The sequence below is a fragment of the Piliocolobus tephrosceles genome, chromosome 6, assembly GCF_002776525.5.
Source record: "Piliocolobus tephrosceles isolate RC106 chromosome 6, ASM277652v3, whole genome shotgun sequence".
NCBI lineage: Eukaryota > Metazoa > Chordata > Mammalia > Primates > Cercopithecidae > Piliocolobus > Piliocolobus tephrosceles.
This window is the reverse complement of record NC_045439.1, coordinates 13,342,305-13,355,258: the sequence shown is the minus strand read 5'-3', so window position 1 is coordinate 13,355,258 and position 12,954 is coordinate 13,342,305. Positions and strand designations below refer to the sequence as shown.

Genomic DNA, 12,954 nt, shown 5'->3' with positions numbered 1-12,954 from the left:
AAAAAAAAAAAAAAAAAAAAAAAAAACTAGCCGGGCGACGTGGCAGCGCCTGTAGTCCCAGCTACCCAGGAGGCTGAGGCAGAAGAATGGTGTGAACCCGGGAGGCGGAGCTTGCAGTGAGCTGAGATCCGGCCACAGCACTCCAGCCTGGGTGACAGAGCGAGACTCCGTCTCAAAAAAAAGAAAATAATAATAATAATAATAACAAGAAACTCACGAGCCCAAGACCCTGAGAGGTGCGTGACCCAGCACACTGTGGGCAAGAGCTGCTCTGTGGGAAGACAACTGCCCTGAAGCTCCCCTAAGACTGACCCTGGGGCTCCAGGAGACTGTGGTGCTCACTGCTGTATCAATCCCCAGAACCCAGCAGTGCCCAGCATGCAGCAGGCACTCAGTAAGTATGTGGCACGGGAGTGCATAAAGGAATGAATGGGGTGTTTTTTAAAAAGAAGATGTCACGGCCCACCCCAGATTCGTTCCAGGGGAGGGGGAGGCCTGGGAACCTGCACTAGGACAAGCACCCCAAGGTGGAGACCGGATGTTTCCTCACCTCTGCAGCCCAGCTCTCGACTGTTGGATGGAAACAGGGTGTGAGGCAGAAATGAAAGTGAAACTGCCACAGAAGCGTTTTCTCTGCACCCACCTACCATGCCCTGCCCTGCCCAGGAAGCAGCAAGCTGACCACTGGAAGATCCCCCAGAAAAAGACGGGTGGCAGCTCCCAGCAGAGATGTGTCAGACGCCCCAGGCCCTGCCATGGGCGGGTAGGAGGGCAGGTGAGGTGGCCTCTTGGGTGGAGGGGGAATCCTGTCATTTGGCCCTAGGGCAGGTGCACTACACCCGCTTTACAGTTGGGAGGGCAGAGGCTCAGGGCAAGTCTCATGCTCCAACTTCACTGCCATCTCCACCATGCACTATCCCTCTGGGCCCAACAACCGCACACAAAGGATGCTCAGGAAAAAAAACCCCTCGAGGCCGGGCGTGGTGGCTCACACTTGTAATCCCAGCATTTTGTGAGGCCAAGTTGAGTAGATTACCTGAGGTCAGGAGTTCGAGACTAGCCTGGCATGGTAAAACCTAGCCTGACGTGGTGAAACCTCGTCTTCACTAAAAATATAAAAATTTGCTGGGTGTGATGGTGGATGCCTGTAATCCCAGCTACTGGGGAGGCTGAGGGGGAGGCTGAGGGGAAGGCTGCAGTGAACCAAGATCACACCATTGCACTCTGCCCTGGGTGACAATAGTGAAACTCCATCTCAAAAAAAAAAAAAGAAAGAAAAGAAAAGAACCCCTTGATTTTCCTGACACTGGATACCACACCGATCGACGGCGGTTGGATGCTGTGCTGAAGACAAAGGCGACCTGGTGGGGTGGAAACAGCATGGTTTCAGGAGTCACCCATCCCTGAGGGTGAATCCAAGCTGTGCCACTCACAGCTGAGTGACCAAGCACCTCGCCTCTCCCTGAGTCTCAGGGTTCTCATCTGGCAAATGAAGACCCCTCACCCATCCCAGAGGGTAGTTACCCCATCTGCAATAGTGCCTGACCCCCATGGTAGGTTCTCAGGATCCTCTGAGATCTGGCATGAGCCATGAATGGACAAGGGGTCAGAGGGGAAGCAACACAGCCCCGGTAAAGCACAGCAGGCCACCTAAACAAGCCCAGAGTCCCAGTTTCTGGCTTGGGCTCCAAAAGCACCCAGAGTGACCCTAGGCCAATGAGAATGATTGCTAAGGAGTCCATGGGTTTGCAACATAAACTGCCGAGGAATACACCACAAGTGTCTATCTGGCCAGGTCAGTCCCAGGAATGTCTCCTGTGCAAAACTAGCTCCTTTCTATACATTCCGGGAGAACCAGCAGCCACAGGCAAGAAATTTGAAAAGGCTTCTTTTGAGAAGGAATTTCGCAAAAGGTAGCAACGGCAGGGAGAACTGGGCTGGGCTGACGACCTGGCGCCCCTGCCATGTTTCCCTCCTGCATGAGGGGGCTCCAATGAGGCCTCAGGTGAACGCTGCTAGACTGGAGATTCCCACGGTGAGCTCAGGGTACAGAGACCCAGAAGCCAGCATGGGAACCTCTGGCTCCAGCACACCTCCTGGAGGGGCCCTGCCCCTGGGAAGTCTGAAGACACTGCCTCAGCCTTGGTTAACTCGGTGCTTCCCCACGCCTGACAGTTTTGGGTTATGGTCTAGTGAGGCACTTTATGAAATGACAGTGAGTAGTTTCTTGTAAGAATCATCAGGGTACCTCACAAGGAGCTCCCCAGCCCCTTTCCCAGGGGAATCTCCATCTCACAGGGAAGGTAGACTTCAGTGTACTTCTCCCCAGTGCCTCTGGTGTTTTTTTTTTTTTTTTTTTGGAGACGGAGTCTTGCTCTGTCACCCAGGCTGGAGTGCAGTGATGCAATCTTTGCTCACCGCAACCTCCACCTTCTGAGTTCAAGCGATTCTCCCACCTCAGCCTCCCAAGTAGTAGCTGGGATTACAGGCACCCACCATGACACCCAGCTAATTTTTGTGGGGTTTTTTTTTTTTCTTTTTTTTGAGACAGAGTTTCACTCATGTCGCCCAGGCTGGAGTACAGTGGCGCGATCTCAGCTCACTGCAACATCCACCTCCCGGTTTCAAGCGATTCTCCTGCCTCAGCCTCCTGAGCAGCTGGGATTACAGGTGCTGTCACCATACCCAGCTGATTTTTTTGTATTTTTAGTAGAGACGGGGTTTCGCCATGTTGGCCAAGCTGGTCTTGAACTCCTGACTTCAGGTGATCCGCCCGCATCAGAATGCCAAAGTGCTGGGATTATAGGAGTGAGCTACCATGCCCAGCCCCTGGTGCCTCTTTTGTTGGGCAAGTTTGGCAAACAAGTAACTTGGAGGAAGATTTGATGACTGCCAAAGAGCACACACTTCAGGCGCGGCTTCCCTCTGCTCCCTTGGGCACCTGAGGCCTAACCTGATCCTTGAGAAAGGTCAGCTGACCCACCCATCACCTCTCCACCCACCACCACCCCATCCGCCAGCACCCCACAGCCCAGAGCGGCTCATTTCCTGAACACAAAGGCTGGACTGAGCCAGACCAAAGGGGAGCATTTTTGTCTTCCTATCCCTGGCCCCAAGGGCATAACTGCAGCCTCCCTCGGATGGGAGGAAGGTCAAACGGTCAGGAAACAAGGCTCTAGAAGGACACCCTGACACCTCCTTGAACCACCCTGTCTTAAGTGGAAACCGGCCTCAGTTCTGCCCAGAGCTGCCTGCCCTCCAGTCCACATGGAACCCAGGACTCATGGCAGAGGCAGGCCAGAGTGTGTGGCCTCTACACAGTGGACACCATCCACCTTGTGAGTCCTTTAGCTCCTGGAGAGAGCTCTAGGCCCCTTTCGCTGAACATCGCCTCCTCAGAGAGGCCTTCTCTGACCACAGAGTGCTAAAGTAGCTACAGTCACTGCGCCATGGTTCTCTCCTGTTTTCAGGTTTCCTGGCTCTACTCACACCTTGCAGATTTCCAGTGCATCTGAGAGCTGGTTTGCCTTCACCTCCCGCAGGTGTATATGCCGGCAAAGACTGGCACCCAGCACAGGCCTGGCCAGGGCAGATGCTCAGGACTTGGCCACGAGCCCCTCCGGAACCTGGGACTTACCACCTAACTCCCTCCCCGTCTCCCCCACCCCTGGGGGCTCCTTCCTGACCCAGAGCACTCCAGAGTCACAAGTGGCTTTGGCTGAGCCATAGGGACATGAAAAAGGTTTCCAAAAACCACCAGGCAGTTATTAATCCACTACCATACTTTTTTTTTTTTCTTTTTTGAGACAGAGTCCAGCTGTGTCGCCCAGGCTGGAGTGCAATGGTGCAATCTTGGCTCACTGCAATCTCCACCTCCCAAGCTCAAGCAATTCTCCTGCCTCAGCCTCCCAAGTAGCTGGGATAACAAGCACCTGCCACCATGCCCTGCTAATTTTTTTTATTTTTAGTAGAGATGGGTATTCACCATGTTGCCCAGGCTGGTCTTGAACTCCTGACGTCAAATGATCTGCCCTCCTCGGCCTCCCAAAGTGCTGGGATTACAGGTATAAGCCATCACACCTGGCCACTAACAGATTCTTTTTTGAGCTCCTATGTGCACTGGTATAGGCACTGGGGTTTCAGCAGTAAATAAAGCTGCCAAAATCTCTACCTTCATGAAACCAACTACTTAAAAACAAGACAGACTTAAAATAAGCAGGACGACGAGCAAGTCAGAGAGAAAGAACAGGCCCAGTGGTGGGGGCCTAAGTATCAGTGAAGATTCTGATGGTGTGAGAGGAGAACGAAGACATCTCCCTGAAGCTGTCTGGGAGGATCTTTGGCCTGTGGGTCTCGATTTGCCCTCTGGGGCAGCTGAGTCTGCAGGTGGCCTCTGCCACAGGTGTGCCCTGGAACACCATGAGCAATTAACAGGGTGGGGCACCCAGCACTCAAGGGCCTGGAGGGGTAGGGGATGGGGAGGGGGGTCCGGAGTCCGGGGCTCCCTTGTGGGAGTGATTCTCAACACTCCACGGCTCCACGGGATCTCTGACATGAATCTCGGATCCACCCCACCGAACCCTAAAAGCAGTTGTGGGAGCACTCCCCGGGGCTATCTGGAGGATGCACCTACAGAAACCAGCCCATGAGGCTCTGCTGGGGAGATGCAGGCCACAAGGGCAGCTGCTTTCTGAGCAGGCTCGAAGCAGCACAACGAAGTCCCAGAAAGATTCAAACAGCCCCACAGGTATGGCCTGGCCACTCTAACACACACCATGGGCCGCAGCCGGTAGGTAGGGCCTGTTCACAAGGAGGCTTTGGCCAGTGGTGAACAGGGAGCACTCGGTTTGGAGTGAGGCAAGTTCCCCTCCCACATTTCCACTGTGTGACCATGGGCCAGCTCTCGGGAGTCCCACACCCTCTCCACAGCAAGGCCACACACACCCAGGCCGGCTCCCCAAGGGCTACCAGAGTGGGAGAGGCTGGGCTGGGCCCAATTCACGCAGGATGGGGAAGGTGTTTAAGACAGTGACTTTGCAAGGGAAAGAAGGAGGTGCACAGCTCTTGAATGCTTTGCTTTCTAAAATGAATGTTACTTTTTAAAAGGGAAGTGCCATAGCATTCTCTCAAAAGTAGCTTTCCAGCTGAATTCAAAATGAGTGGGAACTGAAACCCTATTTACATCCAACTGTTCAGGAACTGTGCTCTTGGGGCACTTGACTAAGTATTTACTGAATGTCCCAAACCTGCTAAACCATGTAGAACAAATAACCAGTAAAGGCAGGATGGTCCAGTGGTTAGAAACACTGGCGCCCAGCCCACCATGCAGGTGCACCCAGCTCTTCCAGGTGCCTGCAGTCAGCCCCCAACAACCTAAACTCCTCAATCTCACTATCTCACTAAGCAAAATACGAATCCAGAGGACCATCTCACCCACAGATTTGTCCCAGCGCCGAGCACAGGAGGGTGTGCAACGCAGGCTCTCCCATTCACTGTCACTGGGACTGACACAGTGAAATTTGTGAGCAGTTTCAGAACATGTATGAAAAAGCTGGGCATAGTGGCTCATGACTGTAATCTCAGCACTTTGGGAGGCTGAGGTGGGCAGATCAATTGAGGCCAAGAGTTCGGACCAACCTGGCCAAGACGGCGAAACCCAGTCTCTACTAAAAATACAAAAATTAGCCGGGCGTGGTGGTGCATGACTGTAGTTCCAGCTACTAGGGAAGCTGAGGCAGCAGAATCACTTGAACCTGGGAGGCAGAGGTTGCAGTGAGCCAAGATAGTGCCACTGCACTCCAGCCTGGGCGACTGAGGGAGACTCTGTCTCACACACACACACACAAAGTATTAAAAAGTAAAATGCCTGTGCCCTCTGACCCAGCCCTCCTCATCAAGCAATGTACACCCAGGCAAGGGGACAGGGTATTGTCGTGCTGCCCATACCAGCAGAAACCAACACCAGGGGAAGACACATGTTCCATCCTTTTAAGAACTGGACCACACAGCTGTTTTTAAAAAAGGGGCAATAATACAAAACTGTCTCCAAATGAAGCAGTGATGTGGAGTTTCTCCAAGACACACAGTCCCATGCAATGAGCAAGAGCACAACAGTAGATACATATGGAGAGACCCACACCTGCATGCGCCCCTGTGTATGCATAAACACCTATAGAGACAGACTGCCCCAGGGAACTAGAACGCAGGAACGAGAAGCAAACGGGGCTGACATTTCATTGTATACTCTGTGTCTTCTGAATTTGTTTTGATATGTGAATGTCTTAAATATTCAAAAAGATACAGAAAACAATAAATGATAGCTAGTAATAGTAACAAGATTACTAGTGGAGACTTGGCATTTTCAGGAAACCCCCAGAACAAACTCTTCTCAATCTCCAAACTTGAAAATACACAAGTAGCAGCTCAACGTAAATTTCTCAGCTTCCGCATCCATAAAGTAGGTGGGGACAGCACCTCCACCTCCTGGGGGGCTGTAAGATTCAGGTGGGCCATGTGCTAAAGGAGAACAGAACCCTGCTATGATGCTGAAAGGCCACCAGGAAAGCCAGGCTCCCCTCCTTAGCTGTGCCCACTGAACAGTTTCAAATCCACAAACCCCACATCCCTGCAAGATGATCAGTTCAGCCATCATGGCCTTCAGGGTGACTTGCAAACTGCCAAAACCAAGAACACTAAATCTACAAAGGCCAAAGGTCCCTGAATAGAGAGGCGTCCGTGGGCAGAGACCCACTCGCTCACTCCACAGGGATGATGACAGCAGCAGCTGCCGCCACTGACAGAGCTCCAGGCACTATCCTGAACCCTTTAGCCAATTCCCTCATTTGATGCTTGCAACCCTAAGCTAAATTATTACCCTCACAGATGAGAAAAGTGAGGCACAGACGGGTAGGGAATGTGTCAAGGGTCACGGGGCACGTGGGCAGTCAGCCATGGAGCCAGGCCTAAAACGGAGGCAGTCCCTTCGATAGACAACCCATGTACACACGGACGCTTTCTCCCACGTGAAGTTCTGTTTGCTCCCCAGGAGGCTGGTAGAAAGTGTTCATTTGCAAGGCTGGGTTTTGAATACTCCCTATGCACTGCTGCAAAGAAAACCTCAGCCAGCACCTCCTCCCACCTCTGCACCCCAGAAATGGTGGTAAATCCAGACATTAAAACAAACAAAAAAATACCCACCCACAGACCAGCATCACTTAATCCTGGAAAAGATCCTCCTTCCTCCCCCCAGAGAATCTCCCGAAAGAATTCCAGACCAGAATGCTAAGCCATCCCTGCAGAAAAGGGCCTTGGAGATGGCCCTATTTTAAAGGAACAAATGTAGGGCTCAAGGGGAAGGGACAGGCCCGGTGGCATGCTACACTCTCACTGGCACGCCTCCCAAGCCAGTTTACTGTTGACACCAAACTCCCAGCCCCGTGAGAGCAGGGGCGGACCTGGGCTACCTACCGAGGGTGCTCATAAACGTTAGCATTAATGAATTCCTCAGTCCCTTCTAAGGTATTGGGACAAATGGGTCCCTGGTGGGAAACCAAGGTCTGAGATTGCTCCAGAAACACGTTTCTTACAAGCCGAGTCAGCCCAGCTGGCCTCCAAGTCTCTGGAGGATGAGAAACTCACAGATATTCTTGTGCTTCTGGAGCCTCTTGGAAGCCCCAGCCTAACCTGGGCAAATAAACAAGGAAGCCACATTCTCAGCACAAAGGCCTCAGGAGTGGACGCGAGAAAGCCCTCTAACTGGCTGTGCAGGTCCCGTATACTCCCAGGGCCTGTGTTTCCTCATCCCTCATCCCTCATTCCTCATCCCTCCATCACTCATCCCTCCATCCCTGGGCTGCTGGAAGGATTAAATGAGATGAGGTCCCTGGAAGCACTTCATTAAAAATCAGCAATTATTACAGTAAAGACAGATGAGGTTCACCCAAATTTTATACGGAAAGCTTCACCAAGTCATGTGCCTCTTCCGCCCCCACCTCCTGCAGCGTAGGTTCAGCCACAGAAAGAATGGAACAGAGAGGAAGAGCTGGAGGAGAGGAGGAGGCACAGAAAACACGAGCTGGGGAAACTGGGGCCAGCCAGCATTCCCCAGTGAGGCACTGTAGAGAACTACAAAATTAAAAATTAAATTAATATCACCCAGTATTGCCAACTAACAGCTTTAATTTCTTCACTCCCCCTCTGAAGCCCCTTCTGAGCATCTAGAAAAAGCGGGAGGCCAAGGCAGGTGGACCACCTGAGGTCAGGAGTTCGAGATCAGCCTGGCCAACATGGTAAAACTCCACCTCTACTAAAAATACAAAAATTAGCCAGGCATGGTGGCAGGCGCCGGTAATCCCAGCTACTCAGGAGGCTGAGGCAGAAGAATTGCTTGAACCTGGGAGGTGTAGGTTGCAATGAGCTGAGATTGCGCCCCTGCACTCCAGGCTGGGTGACAAAGCGAGATTCCGCCTCAAAAAAAAAAAAAAAGCCACAAAGAGGGGGTGGTGTGGGAGACCTACAGGGTTGCTCCCAGGCTAGGGAAGGCAGGTGGGAGGGGTACAAGAGAACACAACCAGAGCCGTGTCCACATAGAAAGGGGAAGAAACAGGATGGCAACAGGAACAAACAGTACCACTGACAAACAAGCAGATTCAAAGGCCCATCTGCTGGCTAGCAGAGCCCCATCCTATCAGAGTGTACATCTGAAAAGGTTGGCCCTGTCCCTACCTACGGCAGGTGGGACACTTCCCATGAAGTGGCTCTAACCACCCACTGTTGCCATCAACGTGCCCTACCCCCCAAACCCTTACACCAGGACAAGGGTTACACTCGCAGAGGGGCTCAGCCTTGTAAGGAATGTGTCCTGGGGGCTAAATAGCAGCCACCAGACCCCTGGAAAGATAATGCAGGGGACTGCCTTATTGTCGGAGATGCCCAATAAGAAAGGCAAGTCTCAAGGTAGCCAGGTTGGACCCATTCTAGAAGTTAAAGGAAAAGAGCAAGAGTCCGGAACCTGCCCCCTCTCTTGACGGGTTTCCCCACCTGTAAGACAAAGGGGCTGGATGAGATGATGGCCAACATCTCTTCCTGCTCTGAGATCAGATTTTTACAAGGCCAGACATTCAGCTAAACAACCCACACCGGGCCAGACCACTTGGGTCATTCTTTGCCCAAACATTCAGAGCAGGGCCATTTTCTTTTTCTTTTTTTCTTTTTTCTTTTTTTTTTTTTTTTTGAGATGGAGTCTTGCTCTGTCACCCAGGCTGAAGTGCAGTAGCGCGATCTCGACTTACGGCAACCTCCACCTCCCAGGTTCAAGTGATTCTCCTGCCTCAGCCTCCTGAGTAGCTGGGACTACAAGCGCCCACCACCATGCCCAGCTAATTTTTGTATTTTTAGTAGAGACGGGGTTTCACCATATTAGCCAGATGGTCTCAATCTCCTGACCTCGTGATCCACCCACTTGGCCTCCCAAAGTGCTGGGATTACAGACAGGAGACACTGTACCCAGTCCAGAGCAGGGCCATTTTCAAATACCTTTGGACTTTTTCATTAGGGAATTCATAGACAATTCATCACCGGTCAATACAGAAGCCCTGCGCCCCCAGATTCTGAATGTGGAAAACATGATTATGTCATTTGCACTGTCTCTCAGCCACTAAAGTCTCATCGGCCCTCACACCAAACAAAACAACCTCTTGGGGCTCCCTGGTCACTGGCTCAACAGTTGCAGCATTTTGCAGCCAGTATAGAAATGTGGCCACCAGGGGGCACTGCCCTGAAAGTAAAGAAGAAACGGAAAAACTCTTTTTGGTGTTTTCTTTTCCTTCTTAGGCTTAAGTGATAAAATATCTAAAGCTTCCCTAGTGAAAACACAAAGTGAGCTTCCTCGGGTTCTAGAATGAGCCTGATGCCTTCTGCCTTCTTTGAAGCCAATATTTTGGCTAAAGGAAGGGAACTAAACTTTGAAGACAACAACCCTTTCAGAAAAATTAATGCTCTACCCCCCAGAATGTTGATACCATAGCCTACCCTGAACCTCCCACCCCTTTAAAGGAAGAATGTCTACAAGGACAAGCCAATCTGCAGGTCCAGCACAAGGACCTAGTTGTGAGTCTTGGCGAGGAATATTTTGCTAGAGCCTCCTAATTACCAAGTAAAACAAGCCAACCCAATGACAAGCCTCAAGCTTGAGTTGCAGACACAAGATGACACAAATACAGACAGCAGTACAAAGGGTGCGAGGTATTCACTGGGATTTCCCAAGTCTTATATGACTGCAGGGGGAGCTCCAGGGCCTCACATCAGAACTGGACTTGGAGAACATGCCAAAGAGGCTTCTCCAAATTTCTTCAGTGTTTTAGAATGCCCTTCCCACAAGAGAGTGTACCCGCCGTCCAATGTTCAAGTACCCTTTTGTAATGTTCCAAGGGTCCTAAGACTCATTTTCAAAGCTCTGGCTTTGAGCTCCTCCTGATTTCTTCATGAATTGCTGGGACCACTCTGCATGCCCTATCGATCATGAAGAGGGAACCGGCCTGGGAGAAGGCAGCCAACTCCATTCCCAGACCAAGGGATAAAGAACCAGGCACTATCTTATACAAGCTGCGCGCCTCTGGCTGCAGGCAGAGCGCTTGCCGGGCTTGCAAGGGGTAAAGGAGCAGCAGGCCCTTGGGACAGGCATCAGGTACACAGAGGTGCTGCCAGGCCCACCTGCGCATGCCAGCTCAGACCAGCCACTCGCCCCAGGAGCACCAGGGGATACGGAAACCCAACTGTTCAATTCTCCAAGATGTGTGGGGCCCCCACAGGGACAAAAATGCAAGTAGAGCCCATTTTCAAAAATCAATCTAACCAGCTGCATCACAAAAGGTTTCCACCTGGAGTTTGCAAAAGGCTTTCAGAGCTGGATTCTCTTAGGCTTGCACTGAGAAAAGGACTTAACTGCTTCTCCGAGGCAAAGCCACAGTTGTGGAGCAAGGGAAGGCCTACCTGACCCAAGACTTATTTATTAAGAACGTAATTTATTAAGAACGTGATCTGTTAAACACCGGAGACTCCGCCAAGGAGCACCAGCATGGTGGGAGCAGGGGCACACAGCCCAGATGGCAAAAGGCCACTCCACACTACGGGCATTTACCCAGCACCTTCTACGCACCAGCCACTCCCTAACTGCGGGACCCCAAGCGAGGTACCCCGCTTCTCTGCCGATCGGTCCACCTTCTCAGACACGTGGCCCAGAATCACCACCCTGGCCAATTTGCAGGGCTGCTGAGAGGCTCTAATGAGACAGCAAATCACCACATACATGCCAAGAATTGCTACTCGCTTCAACTGGGCTTAACCTCATGATATGCAATGACAGCCTCAAGAGCCGAGCACACGCGGGGCACATAGTAGGTGGTCCACAAACGTGGGTGCCCTTTCTTCACGAAAGGGAAGGGGGTGAAGGAAGAAAAACACTCCGGTCCAAAAGTACCCTCAAGCCCCTAGCCCACAGCGTGGATGCCCCGATTTCCCAGGTCCCTCCGCAATCCTCAGCAGCACTCCCACCGCGCCTTGGGCTGCTGGGGGCCTCCCCGGCCGGGTCACTGTGCACCTGAGCGCCCCGGTCCGTGCCACCTCGCCCGCACCGGCCACCGCTTCCCTGGAACGCGGCCGGCGGCCGCCACCGCCACCTGGCTGCTTGGACTCAGTCTCCCCGCGCGTCACTTCTTCCCGTTTGGCTCCGACCTCCCAAAACAACCGCTGAGGCTGCACCGGACTCGGGCCGGGGGTCCCCGGGCACCGGCGCCGCGTCCCTCCTTACCTGCACAGCTCGGCGAAGGCCTGGAAATTGAGCTTCTTGATTTTCTTCTCGCTCAGCCAGTAGCCAACTCTCTTCCCTTTCAGAAAGGTCTGCATCTTCCTCCTCGGGCGGGGAGCCTGGGTCCGGAGGAAATCGCCCACAGGCCGATTCTGGCGGCCAGCGCGCGCCGCGAGCGAGTGGGCACCTCCTCCCGGCGGCGGGGACGCGGAACGGGGATCGGAGCTGGGGCGCGCAGTCCTGCCGCGCGGGGCGGGGCGGGGCGCGGCGGGCGGCCGGGAGGAGGGAGCGGCGCTCAGCGCGGAAGGCCACTGGCTGGGCCAAGCTGCCACCGCCCACGCCCCCGCCGCCCGCGGGCTCGCCCTCCCGCCCACCGGCTCGCGAGCGCCGCGCCGCCCGGCCTGCCGGCTGGGGCAGGGCTGAGCCTGAGCCGGTGCTGGGGCCAGGGCCCGCAGGAGGGGAAGCCGGGCCTCCACAGACACCGCCCCCGCCCTGCCCGCCCTCCCGCCGCGCCGGCCCGAGCCACGCGCCCTCCGGCGGCGGCAGAAGCGCGGCCTCCGAGCCCTTCCTCCCTCTTCCTCCCGCCCGGGTCCCCGCCCTCGGACGTTGCGAGCGGGGCCGTATTCCCCGGGCGCGCTCGGACCCCGGCGGGGCGCACGCGGCCACCCGGCCCGGCCCGCGGTCCTCACCCGCCGCCGCCACTTCCTCCTCGGCCTAGTCCCCGCGCGCTGTCCTCTGAGAAGGGCGGCGGCGAGCGCCCGCGCACTCGCCGCCCCTGCCCGCCGCCGCCCAGCGCTGGCCCGGCCGCCCCGCTTGAGCCCGCGGCGGCAAGGAAGCCGCGGGGCGGCCGCCAGGGGGCAGCGCCGCCCGCCGCCTCTTAAAGGCGCCGCGCCGGCCCTCGCGGCTGCCCGGCGCCTGTTTGTGTCCCTGGGTGCAGGGCGCGGGGCTTCCTGGGGGCGGCCGTGGCCGGGCGGTCTTCGGGGAGGGAGGCGCGGTGTGGGCGTGTTCTGCCTGGCCTTTGGGGGCGACCGAGCCTCTGAGTTTCGGAGGCGTCTCTGTACCCCCAGCAGGGTTCAGCGCCCCCAACGCAACCCATTGCAACTGCGCCCGGACGGAGACCTTCCAGGAATTCGCCCCTTCCCTCGAGGAAG

The 12,954-nt window shown here is 54.5% G+C and overlaps 1 protein-coding gene across 3 annotated transcripts in view; it reads right to left on the bottom strand.

Moving 5' to 3' along the window:
- The window catches only part of ITPK1 (inositol-tetrakisphosphate 1-kinase), a 186,789-nt gene extending 174,113 nt beyond the window's left edge, over positions 1–12,676 (bottom strand). The window contains exon 1 of one of the 3 annotated variants that reach the window (XM_023205518.3): positions 11,807–12,676. In XM_023205518.3, coding sequence (XP_023061286.1) covers positions 11,807–11,901 — 95 coding nt within the window. In that variant the 5' untranslated portion in view covers positions 11,902–12,676. The remainder of the gene's footprint in view (positions 1–11,806) is intronic. The other 2 variants (XM_023205514.3, XM_023205515.3) reach the window with 2 other exon arrangements.
- Between the last annotated feature and the right edge of the window lie 278 nt (positions 12,677–12,954).